This window comes from Geotrypetes seraphini, chromosome 17 (genome assembly GCF_902459505.1).
Source record: "Geotrypetes seraphini chromosome 17, aGeoSer1.1, whole genome shotgun sequence".
Lineage (NCBI taxonomy): Eukaryota > Metazoa > Chordata > Amphibia > Gymnophiona > Dermophiidae > Geotrypetes > Geotrypetes seraphini.
Window position 1 is genome coordinate 46915152 of NC_047100.1, and position 22706 is coordinate 46937857.

General features: G+C 40.7%; 1 protein-coding gene across 1 annotated transcript in view; it reads left to right on the top strand.

The window, feature by feature from the left end:
• Positions 1–11776: 11776 nt before the first annotated feature.
• BSN (bassoon presynaptic cytomatrix protein) overlaps positions 11777–22706 on the top strand; it is a 191404-nt gene continuing 180474 nt past the window's right edge. The window contains exon 1 of the mRNA XM_033926633.1: positions 11777–11925. Within this exon, the coding sequence (XP_033782524.1) occupies positions 11777–11925 (149 nt within the window). The remainder of the gene's footprint in view (positions 11926–22706) is intronic.

The window sequence follows — 22706 nt, forward strand, 5'->3', positions numbered from 1 at the left end:
AGGAGGCACGAATTTGGGACACAGAACGGAAGGAAAGATGATGAGGGGTGCATTGGGACAAGGAAGAGAGAAGTAGGGTCGCTTTTGGACAGGAAAGGAGGAAGAACTCCAGAGAGACTTGTGTCAGTTAGAGAAATGGGTGGAGAAATGGCAGATGAAGTTTAATGTGGAAAAGTGCAAAGTAATACATTTAGGCAGAAAGAACAAGGAACACAAGTATAGAATGTCAGGTGCAACTCTGGGTAAGAGCGAACAAGAAAAGGACCTGGGTGTACTGATAGATAGGACCCTGAAACCATCGGCACAATGCGTTACAGTGGCAAAGAAAGCAAATAGAATGTTAGGCATTATAAAAAAAGGAATCACGAGTAGATCGGAGAAAGTTATAATGCCGCTTTATAGAGCAATGGTCAGACCACACTTGGAATACTGTGTCCAACATTGGTCTCCCAACCTAAAGAAGGATATAAAACTGCTGGAGAGGGTGCAGAGACGAGCAACGAAGCTAATAAAAGGTATGGAGAACTTGGAATACGAGGAACTACTTAAGAGACTGGGATTGTTCTTCCTTGAGAAAAAGAGACTGTGAGGGGATATGATCTAGACTTTCAAAATACTGAAAGGAATCGACAAAATAGAGCAGGAAAAAAAATTATTTACAATATCCAATGTGACACGGACTAGAGGGCATGGACTGAAGCTAAGGGGGAACAAGTCCAGGACAAATATCAGGAAGTTCTGCTTCACGCAACGAGTGGTGGACACCTGGAATGCTCTCCCAGAGGAGGTTATTGCAGAATCCACCGTTCTAGGATTTAAAAGCAAACTAGATGCACATCTCTTTACGAGAGGCATAGAGGGATATGGGTGACTAAAATTACGCCAGGTGTACACCTGGCTGGGCCTCCGTGTGTGCGGATCGCCAGACTTGATGGACCGAAGATCTGATCCGGAGATGGCAGTTCTTATGTTCTTATGAAGAAGGGTCACGTTGACACAGGAAGGGAAAGGCAGGACCCCGGTTTGTAAGTACAAGTTTGACGTAAGTCATGCGTTCTTAAACCGGGGACTGCCTGTAGTATTTAGCAAGATGCACAGGAAAATTCAAATCGTTGCCAATTAACACCAGTAACTGATTGTTGGCATCCAATTATTTGTGTTAATTGGCTTGTTACTCTATTACACTGGTTCCCAACCCTGTCCTGGAGGACCACTAGCCAGTTGGGTTTTTGGGGTAGCCCTAATGAATATGCATGTTCATTAGGTGTATCCTGAAAACCTGACTGGCTGGTAGTCTGAAACCACTGCTCTATTAAATCATGCATGCAAATTGGATGCATGTCCAAATTTGCACATGCAACTTTGGGTGCCATTTATAGAATCTGGAGGCTAAAGCTCAACATAAAGTAAAGTAAAATCAAGGTGTTTTGAGGCAGATAGAGGCTTTTTAACCAAAATCAGGAAATCCAAGATGGCCACCGTGAGAAAGCTAAGGCAAGTTACAAAAAATTCAGGGAAGGGGATTTTTGAGGTGGGAGATCCTGTATCTAGCCCAAGAAACCACCAAAACTGTCATCTGGAGAACCCTCCCCCTGATTTTCCCATAGGCTAAAATAGCCATACTCACTGTGCTATGTTGTTCTGATGCTGCAGCCTGCTTTAGCTTTCATTGCAGCTGGATAGTGGAGAAAACCCTTTCCTCAAACAAGTAAATCCTCAGTCTAGGACTCTTCAATCTTCAGACTGAAGATATGCAGTACAGTGCACTGATTTGTTGGAATGTAGAATAACCCCACCAAAAAGGGTCACTTTTATTGCCCATTCTTTTTAACATATATTTGCAACCTTTGGCAAAGATGTTGGATAGCTGGAATATCAACTTTCATTTTTCACAGTTGTCTTTATGAAAGATGGTCATGGTAAAGTTATGTCTGATTTTAATTAAAATTTGCAGTTTTTAGTTGATTGGATGGATAAACACAATTTGACTCTCAATGCTGAGAAATCCACTGCTATATGGTTCTCTTGCAAAAAGAGATGTCTTGCCTTCTTGCCTAGAATTGGCAGTCAAATTTGATCTCTTTCTCAAATGATCATTACATTGGGAGTGCGATGTGAGAATGATCTGAGTTTTAAACCACAGATCATGTTGTTAATGTTTGGGGTTTTTTTTATCGTCGAATGTTGCATCAGTTAAGGTCAATTTTGACTGGAGAGAATCTTATAAAGTTAGTCCACGTTTCTATTACTAACAGACTGGACTACTGTAATTAACTTTTATCTGGATCCAGTAAAGCCAGTTTACAATATTTACAGCTGGTGCGAAACATAGCCACTTGGCTTATAAGCGGAGTTAAAAAGGTAGATCAAATTACTCCTGTAATGTACCAGCTGAATTGGCTACCAATTTCCAGTTGCATTGTGTTTAAGCACTTGTGCTTGGTTTTTTTAAAGCTTTGAATTTTAATCAAGCTGTATATCTTAAAAAAAAATCTTATTAAACATGCTCCTGCTCAATCATTGAGATCATCTCAAATAAATTTGCTTCAGTTGCCTGGATTACAAGAAGTTAAGAACATAAGAAGTTGCCTCTGCTGGGTCAGACCAGAGGTCCATCCCGCCCAGCGGTCCGCTCCTGCGGCGGCCCATCAGGCCTATCGCCTGTGCAGTGGTCCCTGACTATCTAAAAGGAAAAGAGTCCAACACTCTGGAATTCTGGGGTAGACAGTTTTCAGTCTAATTTGTCTTATTATTCTTTTTGGAAAATGGTAAAAAGGATTTTGTTTAAAAAATATAATGCAAATATAGATCCAATACATATATATTCTTTGAACCATCTCAGTTAACAGGTTTTCTCACCATGAAACGCCTTGAAGGGGGTCCAATAACATCAAGTTAATTTAGTAGTTAATCCTGTAACCACAGTCAGGAAATCACTATCTTATTGTTTAATTGGATGATTCCATTTTCCTCTTTTTTTTCACTCATTAACATTCTTGGATCTATAAATAATGGACTAAAGATTGATTAAGAAAACTATTTTCTTTGTATTTTATATCCATTTATTATATATTGTAATGTCTTTCTCAATAATCTGAACAAGAAAGTTTTTTTTTCTTGATAGTTTTCATGTTAAAAATAAATAAAGAATTAAAAAAAATATATATATATATATAATGCAAATATTTAGAATTCTTTTTACTATTATTGTGAAGATTGTGATTTATTTTAATTGTGCTGTTATCCCATGTGTTAATTGAGAATGTTATGTATTGTATACTGTATGAAACTTTTCTTAATGGCAGTATGTTAAGTTAAATGAATCTACTCTGGGCCACATTCTTTGCTCTGCAACTAATAATCTACCCACGGTTCCCTCGCTCACATCTTTTCATTTCACTGTTTCATGCGAGACTGCCTTTGGCTATACGAGGGGGGTGCTGAAAAGTTCTCAGCCCAACCAAGAAAATGAATGATGTGGAGCCATGAAACTTACACCCAAAGTTCAACACACTTGGCACATCATGTAACCCTTCCAAAAAATACTGAAATCTGGTCACTGAAATACTACTTCGCTGCTGCAATCACCTCCAAATCACTGGAAAATTGTTGCCCTTTCAATCTCTTTTTAAAGGTTTGGAAACAGACAATTGTAAGATGGAGCAAATTCTGGTAAGTTGGATGGATGGGCTATGCACTGAAACACCAACTGCATCAAAACATCCATTGTTTTGCCAGCCTTGTGAGCAGGTGCATTGTCTTGAAAAAAATATCTCCTTTCCTCAGCTTCTCTCTCCTTTTTTCTTTCAGTGCCTCTTTTAATCAGCAGAGCAAGTTACAGTAGTATTCTGCATTAACTGTTTGGCCTCTTGGAAGATAGTCATTACAACACCTTCCTGATCCTGAAACACTGTGGCCATGACCTTTCCTGGTGGCTCTTGGGTTTTGAATTTCCTTGGCCTTGGAGAACCTGAGTGCTTTGTCTCAGAATCACAATGGTGTAACCAAGTTTCATCAAGAGTAACTAGTCGTTCCAAAAAGTTGGCACCAGCTCACTGAAAATGCTGCAAAATCAACTTGGAAGTGTCCACTCGACATCGTTTCTCATCAGCATTCAAACATTTGGCACCCACTTGGATGACATCTTCTGCATACCTAGCTGCTCGTGGATTATACACACAATATGTTCCCTGGATATCTGTAGTATCTCAGCAATTGTTTTAGCTGATATTAACTGATCTGCCAAAATCAATTCATGGACATGGTCAACAATTTTAGGAGTTGACACCGTTTGAGGCCTCTCAGGTCTTGCTGCATGTTCGGTCTCAAAATCTTCACCCTGAAAGTTTGCACACCACTTCTTCACTGTGGAGTATGATGGCCATTTGCCATTCAATATTTGCATCATACTTTTATGGACTTGGAGTTTTCTTCTACAGGAATAAGAACTTCATGTCAGCTCAGAGTTCCACACTTGAAAATGCCACACATTTTGTTGACATGGTTCAATCAATGATTTGAAACAATGTCAAAACTTAGCATTACGATTCTGCAAATTGGCACTTTGCAAAATACTGTAAAATAACACTCAGAATTTAGGAAGTTGATTGGGCAGAGAACTTTTTGTATCAGTCCCTTCCTTTGGATATATGGCCAGAATCATCTCTATGGAAATTCAAAACACTGTTTATAACATACCTCTTCACTACTGCTTTTTCCTCGCTCTATTCTTAAATATGAACTCTTTCAGTTGTTTCCTTTACTCTACTTCTCTTTTACCTCATTTTTCTGAACTTTTTCTTTTCTTTCTTCTCCGGTTGATTATTTTATTGTAAACCATATAGGCACAACTTTGTGGCATGTGAGCATTATAAATAAATGAAATTATTTAGTGCCTATAATGACTATAGTTTAATTTCTATAAGTACAAGGGGGCACTCAGAGAAATTGAAAGGGGAGAGGTTTAGAACAAACGCCAGGAAGTTCTTTTTCACCCAGAGGGTGGTGGATACATGGAACGCACTACCAGAGGATGTGATAAACAGGAGCACGCTACAGGGGTTCAAAGAAGCTTTGGATAGGTACTTGGAAGACAAAGGGATTGAGGGGTACAGATAAGAGTAGAGGTAGATTATAGGGATGGGATTAGAGGTAAGTTACAAAATTAATCAGGGACCACTGTTCAGGCACTAGGCCTGATGGGCCGCCGCGGGAGCGGACCGCTGAGCAAGATGGACCTCTGGTCTGACTCTGCGGGGGCAACTTCTTATGTTCTTATGTGTTCTCCTTATGTTATACAAAATGCAACAGCACATCTGATAATGGGTTTGTCTAAATATGCACTATAACATATTATATAATATATACCACTCTACATCGGAGATGCATCCACAGTATTCTATTTCCTATAGTAGCTGTTAACTGTTCAGGAAAAAGGCCTCAGAATTGGAGCCTACGCACAGTCTTATCATAGACTGAACAGTACGCGTAGTATTTTCCGCTCCATGCTCCAGTCATTGGCCAAAAAACCTGAAATTTATATTACTTCTTAATACTTTAATTATTCTTACTTTTTTAAAGTTTTTTTTGCAACTTTTTTGTAAACTGTTTTATATAATTTAAACTATACTTTATCTACATCTATCTTTTAAATTACTAAAGATGCATTGCTCCCTTAATTTGAAAAATAATCGACAGCTAGTCACTTATCTTAGTCAGTATTTGCTCAGCATTTTCCGTTATTTGTTTGTTGTATGCTGCTGTTGTTTAATGCCTATATAATGCCGACGCGGCCAGCGTTTCGTGGGTTTTATTCTTTATCCACTGCTTCAGGGCCAATAGCAAAGCATCAAGACATCTGTAACAGGATAAAATCATTAATGATATATCAAACCATATTTTTCTATTAAGCAGAATGTCACTTACTATTCTATTAACGACTGCCAAAAATTTTTCGAACATCGGCAAGATGGCGCCGGCGTTCATTTTATAATCTCTCGTCAGCGTACTCTTCAACGTGCTGACAAAACATCTCCCTAAAGTTATCTAGTATGTTATAGTGTGTATTTGAGCCACTTAGGGTGTTAATATTTTAGGTTTTTGTCTAAATATGACCATATTTCACTATATCTCAAAAAATTGCATTGGCTTCCGGTCGCCTTCAGAGTCCATTATAAAGCAGTGATGATCTGCTGTTAATTTTTGTATGGAAACTACCCAGAATTACTTAAAAGTAAAATACTCAGCTATACACCAAAAAGATCTTTATGTTCTGAGAGCTTAGCTTTACTGAAGACGTCCGAGAATCCAAGACTCATTGAGACTGGTAAAAGGACTTCTGTTGTGCAGAAGTTAAGCTATGGAACTCCTTGGTGGGTCAGATACAAAATTGCTGTGAAAAGGGTTGGTTCAGAAAATTATTAAAGACGCAACTATTCGTAGTTGCCTTTTTTAGGTACTTCTAAAGTTGATGAATTATCGATGATCTTTACTATCTACATTATGGTATATCCCTGAAGACTGCATGCATGCTTACTTTAGTATATGTCATTTTATCATGTATTTGTTTTTATCCTGTTTTCATTTTAATATTGTGTATGTAAATCATGTAAACCGTTTAGTTTTAAACGGTACATAAAATTTTAAAATAAACAAATGATGTTAAGGGGCTCATAATCAAAACTTCAAAACATCCAAAAACCAGCCTAAATCGGTAGTTGGATGTCCTAATAGCAGGGATGTCCAAGAGCCAATAATCAAACCAACTTTCTGGACATGCAGCAGCACTTCTAAGCTGCTGTGCGTCCAGAGATCAAAGAGGAGGTGTGTTATGACCAGGAATCAGACGAGCTTCAACCTGGACGTACCCCAGCCATAATCAAAGATTTCCTAGAGGGAATTTACACGGCAGCAGTTAGACCTGTTTGAGTTGCATCTAAGTTCCACAAACATGCCCAAATGATAAGAAGACCACTGGAGGATTTAAGGCATGACACCCCCCCTTTACTTCCCCAGTAATCACGACTCCCTCCCACTACCCAAAGAGCAAAAAAAAAAAATTCCACAAACCCTAGGCTTCCCATCAGCTGAGCCGGTTTTAGGGATTCCTGGCAGCTCAGATGATGGAGATTCCCCCTACTAGAATCAGCTGAGCCATGGAACCCTACAACCCTCCCCCTGACCTTCCCCACACATCCTTGGCATCTCCCACATCCCCTGACATCCTGAACACCCCCCTGACATTTCTGCCCCCCCCCCCCACATCCCTCCAATATTCCTGGGCCCCCAGACCCCCCCCATACCTTTGGATGAAAAGACAGTAGGAGGGAATCTCACTTCCTCCTGCCTACAGAGCCACATGCTGCAAATGACAGGGCTTCCCCCTCCCAATGAATTTTGGGATGCAGTGGGAGGGGGCCAAAGGCCCTGATTGGCTCAAAATTGCCATTTTTTAAAATGGGCAAAAAAGGTAGATGTCCTAAGGACCAAAACTTATACTTAGTTCATTTTCAAAAATAAAAGATTGTCTTTTGGCAGCTTTGAAAATGGACGTCTTGCACAAAACATTCAACCTCAGACTTAGGCACACTTTCAATTATGACTCTCTACATGACTGCTCAATAAAAATATTTCACCATAGAATCTGATATATTGCCTTTCTGTGGTACAACCAAAGTGGTTTACACACTTTTTTATATTCAGATTTCGTGCCTGGGGCAATGGAGAGTTAAGTGACTTGCCCAGGGTCACAAGGTGCTGCAGAGGGAATTGACCCCAGTTCTTCTCACTAGTCCATCGCACTAACCGTTAGGTTACTCCTCCATTCCAGGATCTTAGCAATGCCTTTCTGTGGTACAACCAAATGGTTTATATATGACATAGAAGTTATCAGTCTGTTGGTCATCTTATTGCACAGAAGGTAAGTGGTGTTAATCTTCTTCATAGCTATGCTATGTTAAGTGTTGATAATTCTTGGTGTTTCAGAAGAGTCCTATATGAAGATGATCTCTGTGTCTTTTTGCATATGCCTTTGATAAAAGTTCTTATCAGAAGTGACCTTCAAACCAAGTTACCATCATGATAGACAATTGGTCTGTGCTCTGTTGTTAGAGTTATGGGAGCCTACAAGTATGTCTTTGATGTCTTCTAGATACCCTTCTCCCCTTCCCCAATTCTTGGGGCTCCAAGCAGTCTGTGGTTACATAGTCTTATTAAAGGTTATTTGCATACCTCCAAACCGAGCCAGATGTCAGGGTCACAGCCAAGAGTCCTTCATAGATGCAAAGCAAGCATTTTCTTCAGGCAGAGAACACGGTGTACTCAGATGACATCCCAAGCCAGCACAGCAGACTGAAATAAGATAAAGTCTGTGATACACTGAATATATTATGCTGGGGGATACAGTCCCTCCTCTTTTAAGGTGAGAAGCAATGAAGGTACCTTGCATCTGAAAACTATTTACATTATATTGTACATATGTCTTAGTACCAAGTGATATAACAATAATAATAAAAATTTAGAATGCTAATACAGCAAAAAATGAACAACAGCAAATAATGGATATATGTAATTCTAATTCATTGGATTCCCTGATATACAGCAATTGAAATACAGGTTACATTGAAATATCATATATTTAGGTAGAAAACTAGCAAATTCATAGGTGTGAAATTATGAAATATAGCAAAGTAAAAATATACAGTAGCTCCAGCAAGGAATATAAATGCAAAAAGTGAATGTCCATGAAAAAACAAAACAATTTTTGAACATAAGATTTGCCGCTGCTGGGTCAGACCAGTGGTCCATCGTGCCCAGCAGTCCGTTCACGTGGCAGCCTTTAGGTCAAAGACCAGTGCCCTAACTGAGACTAGCCTTACCTGCGTACATTTTGGTTCAGCAGGAACTTGTCTAACTTTGTCTTGAATCCCTGGAGGGTGTTTTCCCCTATAACAGCCTCCGGAAGAGCATTCCAGGTTTCTACCACTCTCTGGGTGAAGAAAAACTTCCTTACGTTTGTACGGAATCTTTTCCCTTCCAACTCTAGCGAGTGCCCTCTCGTTCTCTTCACCTTAGAGAGGGTAAACAATCTCTCTTTCTCTACTAAGTCAATTCCCTTCAATATCTTGAATGTTTCGGTCATGTCCCCTCTCAGTTTCCTCTTTTCAAGGGAGAATAGGCCCAATTTCTCTAGCCTTTTGTTATACGGCAACTCCCCCAGTCCCTTAACCATTTTTGTCGCTCTTCTCTGGACCCTTTCGAGTAGTACTATGTATTTTTTCATGTACAGCGATCAATGTTGGACGCAGTATTCCAGGTAGGGGTGTACCATGGCCTGGTATAATGGCATGATAACCTTTTCAGATCTGTTTGTGATCCCCTTCTTAATCATTCCAAGCATTCTGTTTGCCCTTTTTGCCGCCGCCCATTGCGCAGACGTTTACATTGACTTGAAATGTCTTTGAACATTCAATAGCTGTAGAACTGATATCATGTAGTTTCAGGGATAGAAAGAAAATAATGTTGGAAAGCAATGAAACAAATAATATTAGCTATATTGCACAATTGATATCTACTACTAATCATTTCTATAGCGCTACCAGACATGCACAGCACTTTAGAACAAAACACAGAAGAGCCAGTCCATGATCAAGAGATCAAGACAGACAAACTGGACAAAGACATTATGGAATGTCTTTAGGCTGTTATTGAATCTGCAGTTTGCAGGCAGTAGGTTATTGCAAGACCTCTACAAAAGAGGGAAATATAGATTTAACTTTTACAATCAGACAGCATAATATAAATTATTCACATTTTGAAAACAAATATGTTTTAATGCCTTCCAAAAAATCCCCATTAGTAATAATAGGAACGGGTGGTAGACACCTGGAATGCGCTTCCCGGAGAGGTGATAAGACAGAGTACAATTCTGGGGTTCAAAAAGGGACTGGATGACTTCCTGGAAGCGAAGGGGATAACAGGGTACAGATAGAGGTTTACTTTACAGGACATTGAGCGAATAGGGTATGGACATTTTAGGTTAGGTAGGGAACACTTTCAGGTCATGGACCTGGAGGGACGATGGTCTGACCCAGCAGAAGCAATGCTTATGTTCTTATGTAATTCCTTTAACTGTAACAGCAATTCGTTCCATATTCTTACTCCTTGAAAAGAGAAAGTTTGCTTCAATTGTTTTTTAAATAATACATTTTTCAGAGGATAATTTAATTTTAGCATCTGTATAGTCTGTGATTTTAACCAATTATTTTGCAAATTCAAAATTCTAGTTAATTCTTCAGGATTTAGACCACAGAATGATTTGAAGACCAAAGAAAGAGAGGGGTTGGACAACAGACTTCCAATAAACCGAGCAAATAGCCAGGTGACAAGTTTATTATATAAATCTTCAAGAGTAAATGTATGCAAGACCCAACACGGCACTGTGTTTCATTGAGAAAAACTCCTGCCTCAGGGGTTAAAACGGTCTCTATCACGACTCATGAGCAAACAGGCATGAATGAAAGTGTGATAAATAGAATTTATCCAATGTGAGGATAATATACAGTACTCTGAACTGTGATGTTAGCAGCTCATGGTCTGGAGTATATTTTCCTCTGTTTATCAAACTTTCATTTGTGCCTATTTGCTCAGGAGTCCTGATAGATAATGTTTCGAACCCTGAGGTAGGCGTGGGCTGCCAGTTGGATAGGCACAGACTGAGGACCCCCACAGATCCTTGTGGCGTGACAAGTGAAATGAAAACACAAATGGCTCCCTGAAACCTAATGGGATTCACACAGGAGCTCTACAGCCTGCGCTAAAGCCTCTAATAAATCAGAAGGCAAGCTGGCCCTTTGAGCTGCTGCAGCCTCCCCTTGTAGAGTCTGCATCCTTTCCCAGCCAGAGTAGCCCTCCAAAATAGGGTCCTCTTGGCACCGAAGCCTCACAAAAAAGCAATACTTGAAAATAAAAACTGAACAGAGCCGATAAGAACAAACCTTCTTCTCAGGTTACTTGTAGAAGGAAAAACTGAAGTGTGTGCTATACTCCACTAGTGAAGGAGGACAAGCTGAAAAATATAATTGACATCCTTCTGCACAGCAGTTCCAGAGCACACACTGATCTGATCACCCTTTACAGACTCCTGTGTTTATGCAACAGAATGAAACTATACTAAAGGCCACAGTGCTTTTACAGTGGCTGACTTGGAGTGACAATGGACATCATAACTCAGCAGAGGATAATTCCAGATGCTTACCCCAGATTTTGTATCAAAAGCATTTATTCGGACCACTCTATTTACCATATATATAATTATGCAACATCATAATTGCATGAATTATAATTACAGTACATGGTAACCCTAAGCCATGTCCACTCGCTTCTGCCTCATGTTGAAAATGGCATCACCCCGCTCCGCATGGGTCTGATTTTACCATATAAGGGAGTTTCTCCCTTATATGGTAAACATGCGCCCATCTGAGCACCGGTCCTTCTGTGTTAGAATACTCCTAAAAGCTAAGCCGCGGACACCTCATAATCCTTACCTCACGAGCAAGGGAAGGGGGGAGCGCAGGCGCACTGCGACCCTGCCGGTGAGAGCGCGGGAGAGGAGGGGGGGGGGGGCGCAGGCGCAGGCGCAGTGCGACCCTGCCTCTCAAGCGCGAGCGATGGCTCGAGCTGCGTGATGGCGGAAGCGGTTTCCCCGTCGAGCGCCTGAGAGACAGCCCGTCTCTTCTCGCGCCGCCGGGGTCTTTGGGAGCCGCGCGCCGACGTCGCCATGGGCAATGAAACCAGCCTGGAAGGAGCGGGCCAAGCGCCCGAGAATGCCGCGCTCGTCTCCCCGCAGCCGGGAACCGCCGGCCAGACGCCTTCAGCACCGAGTGGCGGACAGCTCCCAGGGCCGAGGCGCGGCTCCGGCGGCGGCAGGTAAGCGCGGGGGGCGGGGCCTAACGCCTTCGCTGGGCCGCAGGTGAAAACCCCTTTGGTCCTGGCCGGAGCTCGCCCGTCTGTCGCTAGAACAGAATGGGTGCATCCCAAATGAGCGGCCAGGGGAGCTAGGCGATTAGCAAAACGGCGAAACCAAGAAGGATTCTGCCCTTCCGGCCCTGTTTTCCTTCTCTTGCATCATCAAAGCAGTCTGGCATAGAGGGAGAGGGACACCTCCTAGCAGGTGGCTGCTCTTTTCCTTTCCTGGACTTCCCCATTCCCTTTAGGGAACAATGGGCAAGAAAACGATTCAGGATCTTTGCAATCCACGTGAGCAGATATTTTTGTCAGAGCAATATTTGATTGTGTGGAATATATATAAGTATTTCTTCACGGAAAGAGTGGTGGATCACTGGAACAGGCTTCCAGTGCAGGTGATCGAGGCCACCAGCCTGCTTGACTTTAAGAATAAATGGGACATCCATGTGGGATCCCTACGGGGGTCGAGTTAAGAAACTAGGGTGGGTGAGTAGAGTGGGCAGACTTGATGGGCTGTGGCCCTTTTCTGCCGTCATCTTTCTATCTTTCTATATATAAGAACATAAAAATTTGCCTCCACTGGGTCAGATCAGAGGTCCATCGCGCCCAGCAGTCCGCACCCACGGCGGCCCATCAGGTCCATGACCTGTCATGTTATCTTGATTTAGCCCTATAGCCCCCTTGTTTTTATCTATACTCTGTCCATACTCTTATCTACCCTTATCTGTATCTCTCAATCCCCCTATCCTTCAGGATATATTAAGTGTGCACGCTACAGGTTTAGGCAGTGTAGGGGAACCACATGTTTTTTAAGCAAATATATTTTTAGGCTTTGCTGCTAGATGCTGCCAACAGGAATTCACTGCAGATAAAGAATGCTATTTATTATAATCCTTTTCTGAGTATTTTAATGCTGTTTAACTTTTGGGATTTGATTAATTGCCTTTTCCCAAACTGAACTCTAGGCTAATTACATGAATTATTTCTCTAACCAATTTGAGTTGTACTTAAGGGAGTGGTATTCAGTGTGATCATTAATTGGTTAATGAAACACAGCTTGCCTGAATGGGTGGGTCTGCTTTGGGGTGCAGACGGCCTGACGTTTTTCGAAGTAGAATATGGTGATGAATATGGTTTTCATGAAAGAATTAGTACTATGATAGAAGCAAAGCATTACACTAAAGACCAGGATGATATTTTTTTTTTATGCCATAGTCATGACAATCCTGTGCACATCAGAAATAGGGACATTGCTAGCTGAGGACTTGTGCAAGATGAAATGCTTATGTACAATTCTTGGGAGGAGTGGAGGAGCATCAAAATGGTTAGAGCACTGGGCTAACAACCAGGTTAAGCTCAGTTCAGATCCCATCACTGCTCTTTGTGTTTTTTGGTATGTCACTTAACTTTCCATTACTTTAGGTACAAGTTTAGATTATAAGCCTAGTAGGCATAGTAGAATGCCTTGAACCATGTTTGAAAAAACAAAAAAAAACAAAGTGTTAGCTAAATACAAATAAATCATGCTTCTTGATCACTAGTACAATGAAACCATTTGAGGAATTTGCAACACTATACTGAAGAAGAAAAGGTAAGAAAATATATTTTTTTTCACTGGTTTAACACTGTCTGCAGAATGGTGACTTAACATTCACCAAGGCAGTTTCTCCAACCGTGTCAACTACCTAGCTGAAAGTAGAAAGTGTGCTCCAAGAAAGACCTGAGGCAAACTAAGGCTGAAGCAAAATAACTCTACCTCTACATGGATCGTTTCACTGCAGCTTATGAGAACGTGGCGCTGTCACTCAGATGGTGGGGACTAACAAACCTTTCTTCACCTGAAAGGTGTGCAAGGAGCATTTGTTGGTATATGCAAACATAAAAAGAAATATATATGAACATTTATATAAATAAATAAACAAAAGAAAGTGGCAAACAGATGAACAGGAAAACTGTGAAGGAACAATAAAGGTGAAAATATATGAGTCTTTGCTGGATCATTAATGGAACTCAGGCAATAGTTGAATTAAAAATAACTAAAATTTGCTGAGGCAGATAGCCAGAATTTTGCCTTATAACAAAAAGACTTTTTTGTCTCTCCTTTTCTTTTTTTTGTTCTTAGCTTAGTTTTCCTGTCTTTGCTTTCTGTTTGGTATCATAATGCTTTATTTTTATATAATATATTTAGTTAGTTCATAGAATTAAAAACCTTGTTTATTTGATATTTTCCTTTTTATAATAGCTACGAAGAATTTCATTGTGTGTGTTTAGAAATAGGCAGCATTCAAACAAGGTTATACAGAATATTTGTTTTGCTGTTTTCAAAAGGTAAAAGGGTGCGCACGAACAGCCTAGCAGGGGCCTCTCCTTTTATCTTTGCTCCACTGTCATGATTGCTGATGCTAAGGCACAACTAGAAATGCAAGACTAATTTAGATGTTGAATTCCAGAGTATACTATATTTTGATCCTTTTATATTTTATTGGGTTGTTGCTGTATAATCAAACATTTAAGTTTAATAAGTTAAACAAGAAATTGTTATTTAGATTATAAAGTAAACTTAATTATATCTGTAGGCTAATTTGTAAGGAATATCTTATATGGAATGGAAGAGTTTCTTACCAATTGTGTGAAGCTTGGGAGATGATGTCACATATAGCCATTTAACAGTATGTAAGCAGACAAAAAGCCAGAGTAGGATGAGAGCTCTGGACAGTTAGTTACATGGTGAAACTCTGTGAGACTTCTCCTTTGTGCAAATGATATTTTTATTGGAATTTTATGGAAAGGCTGCCTTAGTAATTAATTGGCTTTTGATTAATATTGAATAAATATATTTGATTGGAAATACATATATTTGTACAAATTCTTGATTTGGGGTAACCTTTGTTGGACAGAGGTTTCAGCCTTCTCTTGTTCATTTCTTAGGACCTACTGCATTGGAAGAGACTCACTTTGAGCACCCTTGCCATGGCTGCCACAGCATTTGTGGGACTGCCCTACTAATTAATGAATCATCCTACTGAGTAAAGTGGAGGGTAAAGTGACTTGCCAAAGTTTACAAAGAGTGTAATTGGGAGAAGCAGGATTTGAACCCTTACTTTTTTGTTTCTCAGCTTATTACTATAAACACTAGCTGCCTGATATTCAAAATGATTTACTGTAAGTGGACAGGAGAGGCTTCTGCCTGCTTAAATTGCATTGAGCTGCCCAACTGCCAATATTCAGGGCATTAAACTGGGCAGTGTTGCTGAGTATTACCTCTGCCCATGTTGGAAGTGGGCAATGTCAGGGCTGGTACTGGGGAGAAGCTATCAGTTATGTGGGTGCTGCCAATATTCAGTACCAGGATCTGCACAGCTAAGCAGCTGAAATTAGAACATCTCAAAAGCATTTATGCACCAGCATTTAGGTGTATCTACTTAAGCCGTGTCCATAGCAGACATAAATGTGCTCTTAAATGCGCTTAAGTGTGGCACATTAGAGCATAACTTACAGCATTCTCTGTTGTGTTTGTAAGGTTTGATTTTTTTGTTTTTATATGTTTTATTTTATTATGTATGGTGCTTTTTAAACCACCTAGGTTTTTAAGCAGTATATAAATTCTTAAATAAAATATATGTGTAAATATGGGACTTTATGTGTCCTTTATATGTCTCCTTTCGACTGCTGGTTCAATCCCTGATCTTAAGTACCTTAGACTACTTATATTATATACTTGGGATCTCTCAAGAAAACCATCAAACGACTGAGAGTCATCCAAAATGCTGCAGTCCGTCTCATTTATGGCCTCAAGAAATCAGACCATGTGAGCCCATATTACAAAAAAACTACACTGGCTGCCTGTGGAAGCAAGGGTCATTTTTAAGTTTGCTTGCCTTTGCTTCAAAACCATGACAGGTTCAACCCCATCCTATCTGTCTCACCAATTCGAATTCCCAGGCACAACTAATACAAGCAGTACCTACTTATTCGCTTTTCCATCCCTAAAGGGCAGCACCTACAAGAGATACCTCGATAGAACACTATCATTCCAAGCAGGCAAATGGAGCAAATGTTTAACCAACTTCATCTCAAACGCACTTTCGTACCAAACGTTTAGGAAGTCAATAAAAACTTCTCTCTTTGACAAATTTCTCTGACCCCACTTCAACCTGATGTACTTCCAAAACACTCCCAGATAAACCTGACTAAACTTAACATGCCAATGTAATTTTGAAAGTTCTCTGTAATTTTGCTGTCTGTATACAGTCTCTTCCATTGTAAACCGCTTGGAACTGTTTGTGGTATGGCGGTATATAAAAATAAAGTTATTATTATCCAGGTATATGCCCCTATTCAACTGAATGCTATTGTTTTTGCACACTTATGTTATAGAATACTGATGAGTGCACTGCTAGCATTTATGCATGTAAGATTTATGTTAATTGACTTGTTATACCACCTTTCATGATACAGCAAACAAAGCAGTTTACATAAACTAGTTTAAAATAAAAGGAAACAGAACTCCAATGCTCAAATAGGAAAGAATGACTATAAATTCAAAGAAATAGTAAAGTAATAAAACTAAAACACATATAAAAAACTTTTCTCCATTCCTTGTGGAAATGCCCACAAATTTTGGCGCTCTATGTCTTTCATTCTGAGGTATATTATTATGGATACTCCGGTCCATCTTATCTTAGATATCTCAGGGCACAATCAGGGTCAAGCACATGGCAGCAATTTGTTGAGATGCAAATTATATTTAATGGTATGACAATGTTTCATATCTTAGGTGGCGGACACTGCTCCAGGATATTGGCAGTGGAGAAATGAAGTCCGTAAGCTTATGGTGTGGGAAGCACAGGACAATGTTTAAGCACAAAACAATGTTTCTTGAAGACATGGGATAGCTATATACATCAACTATCTCCTCAAGGATGAAGCCACATCTTGAATTCTTTATATTTGCCTTCTGTGCAGGGAATGCAAAGACCTCCCAATGGTGAATTTAGGCTAGGTTTTTCTGGCTGGGTGGGATGGCATTATACTTCTATTGCAAAAGATTTCTTTTGTGTACAGCCCTGCTGACTATAAGAAACCAAGCCAGGGAAGGTCATGCTTTGTTTTGTTTAGGGATGGGGAAGGGAGGAGGAAGATAGGAGGGGCTTATGTGGTATCTATGTTATGTGGTATCTATGTTATGGATCTTTTAAATTATTGTTTCTATTCCTGTTCAGGAAAAAAGGTTTGAGTTGGGATCTTTTGTACTGTATAATAGAAGAGAGAAAAAGACGTTTTGTATTGTTCATTGTAATTTTATTGAATTTTTCAGAAGAAAACAGATTGAAAATAAAACTCAAAACACACAAATATATAAAAGAAAAAAAAATAAAGTTAAGACATAGTAGAACTTTAACACATCCAAGAGATGCCAAGAGCCTGTTCAAAGAAAACATTTTAAACATCTTTTTAAGCAACAGAATGCGCAAGCAATCCAATTTAAAGGGGCTGTGTAGGAAAATGCATTTTGTCGAGTGAATTGCAATCTTGTTCAAGGTAAAGAAATAACAAAAAGGTGGTGAGCATGAATAATGTGCAAAGAGTGAAGGCAGATTTATAAGAGGAGAAAGATATTGTAAGGTGCAAAAGTTAAAATAGGACTTTAAAGGTTAATAATAACATTTTGAACTATGTCCGAAATATGACAGTGTCATAAGAGAGGGGAAACATGATAAAATTACAAAAAAATGTACATGCAATAGCAGTATTCTGGACTGATTGTAATTGTTTAAATTGACCTTGAGAAAAACCTGCATCTGCTATGTTCCAATAATCTAATCATGAAAGAATAAGGCATGGATTCTACAAACTGAGGCAGTGGCAAGCTTATTAATGGTTGATGATTGCTTATCAATCACGTGACTGCACCATTTGTAGAATCAAAGCTTCAAGAAAGGTGGGCGCCAGGTTTTCAAGGTCTACATTTCCGGCACCTACCTTTCAAATGAATTGTGCTTATGGAGGCACTTTACGATGCCTAATTCCAGTTTCAGCATTAACCATGCCTACACTGGTATTAGGCATTTTAAAGCGCCTCTGTAGGTGTGATGCAGGCACCAATTTTTAAGGCGCTGATAGGCACCTACAGTTTTTGTTTTTAAATCCTTTTAATTGGTTTTAAATGGCATTTTTAACTTAAGTTAGGCGCCTAACTTAAGGTGCCTTTTATAGAATACTAGTCTTTAAGCCCGTTAAATTAACGGGTGCTAGAATAGATGTCTGTCTGTCTTTCTTTCTGTCTGTCTCTCTGGCCCCCTGTCTGTCATTCTTTCTCTCTCTCTATCCTTGGCTAGTGTTTGTCTGGGTAGGGGGAGGTTTTTTTCTCTCTTTCTCTGCTGTCTGTCTGTGTTTATTCTATCTGTCTCCCTGGCCCCGTCTTTCCTTCTGTATGTCTCTCTGTCTTTCTCCCTGGCCCTCCTGCCTACCTGTATTTATCTGTTGTCTCTCTGGCCCCCTGTCTGTTTGTCTTTCTTTATGTCTGTCTCTGTCCCTGGCCCCCTGTCTTTCTTTCTGTATGTCTCTCTGTCTTTCTCCCTGGCCCCCTGCCTACCTGTATTTATAGTATTACCTTCTGACTCTCTAGCCCCTCCCGAAAGCAAGCCCGTTACATTAATGGGTGCCCTGTGCAGCAGCATTAGCCTTTCCTCTACCCCCTTTCCCTTCCTACGGTCCCGACTACAAAGCTGGTGATTCCAGCAGCGTGTGCAGCAGTCTTCACATGCTGCTTCGGGCCCTTCTACTGCCCTGATTTACTCTGGCACGTCCCTGATGACATCATCAGAGACGCGGCAGAGCAAATCAGGGCAGTAGAAGGGCCCGAAGCAGCTTGTGAAGACTGCTGCACACGCTGGAATCGCAAGGTTCGTAGTCGGGTCCGCGGGAAGGGAAGGGTGGGGTGGCAAAGGACTCGGGTCCCGGGTGGCGGGGTCAGTTTTTCAGTTCGTCCCGGGGGGGGGGGGAGGAGGCGCTCTTCGTACCCCAGTCCCGGCTTGTGGAGGCAATCGTCGGCTGGCTGGGAGCAGGCTTGTGGAGGCGATCGTCAGCGTGTAAAGAAACTTCCGTATTATGAGGTGGAGAGCAGGGAAGCTTGTCTGGCGCGCATGCGCACTCGTGTCGTCGAGACGGATCAGGGAACACGACTTTTGAGTGCGCATGTGCGGCCTAGCATTTTATTATATTAGATGGACCTAAGTGAATAAAGCAGTGACATCAGTGCAGAAGAATAAAAGTTGGCACAGTGTTTCAAAGCATGTTTTAACCAGATTATTAATTTGTTGTTCAAAGGAGAGTTACAATCTAGGACAATTCCCAAATATTTAAAATGATCAAGCACTGTTGTAGGAGAACCACAAAGAATAGGAATAAGTGAAGGCTCATCGTTAGGATACAGACCTGTAAGCCAAGCTTAGGATACAGACCTGTAAGCCAAAAAGCTGTAGATTTTGAAGGGTTCAAAACTAAATGGTTCATAGAAAGTCAAGAGGGAAATAAAGATAAATAATTATTTAGTGGAGTTACCGTATATTGGGGTTTAATGGACAGGTATAAAAATGTGCAAGATATCATCTGCATAATAATATGCCTGTACTCCCTGAGATTGTACAAGTAAGGCTAGAAGGCTTAGGAAAACATTAAAAAGTAAGGGAGAAAAAAATACATCCTTGTGGAATACTTGCAGGGTGGTAAAACTGAAGACCCCCCCCCTTGAAAATGACACTGAAAATGTGCTATTATAAAGAAATGAGGTAAACCTATGCAACACAGTGTCATAGAACATTAAGAAGTGAAGCATGATCTAGAAGACTGAAAGTGGAAGATAAATCTAAAGAAATCACTGAAGCAATTTTATCACCCTCAAAAGCAATAAGACATTTGTTTAAAAGACACATAAAAATGGTTTCTGTGTTATGACCTGCATGGAAACCATATTGGCAAGGGTGAAGAACTTTAGAAATCTCTACATGCTGAGAGTTGTAAAAAGATAAGTAAATTAGAAACAAGTTGATAGAAGGAACAGAGGAGTCCAAAGAAGATTTCTTCAAGAGGCTTGTTTCCTTAAGTCAAGAACAAGACCTGTATGCAAATTATTATCGATTATAGCAGGAGCTAATGGAAGAAGCATATGATGATTTAAGGACAACAACCAGTTTAGAAGGAGTGGGGTCTAATGGACAGGTTGGTTTTTTTCATTGAAATTAAAGAAATTTCATTAAACTTACTCTAAGTGTTTGTTAGTTTGGAATAGGTTTCATAAGTTTGTAAAACTTTTGCACGCTATTGGGCACCTATCTTTAGGTGACCTGTTATAGAATGAGGAAGATATTGTCTCAAGAGCTCAAGGTTGTAAAACATTGTAAAAGGATGTGGCCAAATTCAGAAGGATGCTAGACTGCCTAGCTATACTTCTTGTGCATGAACCCTCCCTGATAAGTCTCTATTATCAATCTACTTTCACCTTCATTCTATGAGACTGACACCACTATCTCACAAATCTCACAAACCTACAAAATGACTCCATACTTCCCTCCTCCCCCTCAGCCGATTCTCTAGCAAAGTTCTTCAACGATAAGGTCTCCACCTTGAGGCGCTCCTTCCCACCTGCAATCTCCTACAAATCTCTGATTCCAATTGACCCCAACCCTATCCCAACAGACCCCTACCCTATCCCAGCAGACAGATCCTGGTCTTCCTTCGAACTTGTTTCCGAATCCCTGGTCTATAATATCTGCCTCAAATTGAAATCCTGCAACTGTACCTTGGATCCTTTCCCCTCCTACCTCTACAAGAACACTCCCCCTCAGGCCATCTCATCTCTTACCATTCTCATAAACTCCGCCCTCCATTCGGGTCTCTTCTCCCCAGAAATGGGCCATATTTCCTTAACCCCACTACTGAAAAAACCTGAGCTTGACCCCTCTACACCATCCAGCTACCGTCCAATAGCTAACATCCCCCTTCTTACCAAGATGCTAGAGTCCATCATATCCATTCAACTATCTTCCTACCTTGAGAAATTCACCATTCTTCAACCCTACCAATACGGCTTCCGTCCCAATTTCAGCACCGAATCCCTTCTGACCTCCTTAATCTCAAAAGCTCAATATCTCCATTCTCGCAACAAGTTCGCCGTCCTTCTTCAATTTGATCTCTCTGCAGCTTTTGATGTCGTCCATCATGATATTCTAATTCAGTGGTTCCCAACCCTGTTCTGGAGGAACACCAGGCCAGTCGGGTTTTCAGGCTAGCCCTAATGAATATGCATGGAGCAGATTTGCATGTCTCTCACTTCCATTATATGCAAATCTCTCTCATGCATATTCATTAGGGCTAGCCTGAAAACCCGATTGGCCTGGTGGTCCTCCAGGACAGGGTTGGGAACCACTGTTCTAATTTACCAACTCACCGAGAAAGGCATAAACTCCACAGTCCTTGACTGGTTCTCGAAGTTCTTACGCTCCCGCTCCTACATAGTCAACATGAAGGGCACTTCTTCCTCCCTCTGGAACCCGATCTGTGGAGTCCCGCAAGGCTCACCTCTCTCTCCTATCCTCTTCAACATTTATATGTCCTCCCTTAAACTCCTCCATCTCTCCCCCCTTGAAACACTCTACACTTACGCAGACGACATCTTTGTCCTCCTCAAGACCGACCGGAACCTCACCAACCTCTCGGCGAACATATCCTCATGTATATCGAACCTTCAATCCTGGGCCCACACTGTGCAGATGAAACTAAACGAATCTAAAACAAAACTTCTCTGGCTCGGCCCAAAATTGGACCAACTGCCCACCTCCATCCCACTGTCCTCTGGCCCCACTCTGCATCTTGAATATTCTAGTAAAGTTCTGGGAGTCATCATTGACTCTACACTTTCCTTCAACGACCACCTCAGCTCCCTAGTAAAAAAATTTTTCTTCAGCCTTCAAATGCTGAGAAAAGTGAGATCCTGTTTCCATCAAAAACACTTTGCCGTCCTTGTCCAATCCACCATCCTTTCCAGACTGGACTATTGCAACTCTATCTACCTTAGCCTAACAAAGAAAAACCTTCAAAGACTCCAACGGATTCAGAATACAGCTGCTAAGCTTATCTTCGCAAAAAGCAAATTCAACCACGTCTCACTGCTTTTATCCAAGCTCCACTGGCTTCCGATTATCTCCAGAGTCCACTTCAAATGTGCCTGCCTCACTTTCAAGATCCTACACGGTATTCTCCCTCCCTTCATTCCTCTTTCTTGGAACTCCTCTAACCCCAATTCTGCCAGATCCACCCAAAAACTGAAACTTTCCTTTCCCTCCCTTTCAGAATCACTCAGCTCTGGAACAACCTTACCTCCCCTCTTAGGAATCTGAGCTCCCTCCAACTCTTCCGTAAACATCTGAAAACCTGGTTACTCTCAAAAATGTAACTTCTCCCCCCTCTCTGGTTATTCTAGTCCTCTAAATTTTCTCTTCATTTTGCCTCTTCCCTCCACTGGAGTTCCTTTCTACCCTAACTCTTGTTAACCGTGTCGAGCTTTACGAATGTAGAGATGATGCAGTATACAAACCTAAGGTTTAGATTAGATTAGATTAGATAGGAGGCAAAATTCAATTGTGGATTAGGATTTGGTTATCAAATAGAAAATAGAGGATAGGGTTAAATGTTCATTTTTCTTAGTGGAGAAGAGTAAACAGTGAAATGCCACAGGAGTCTGT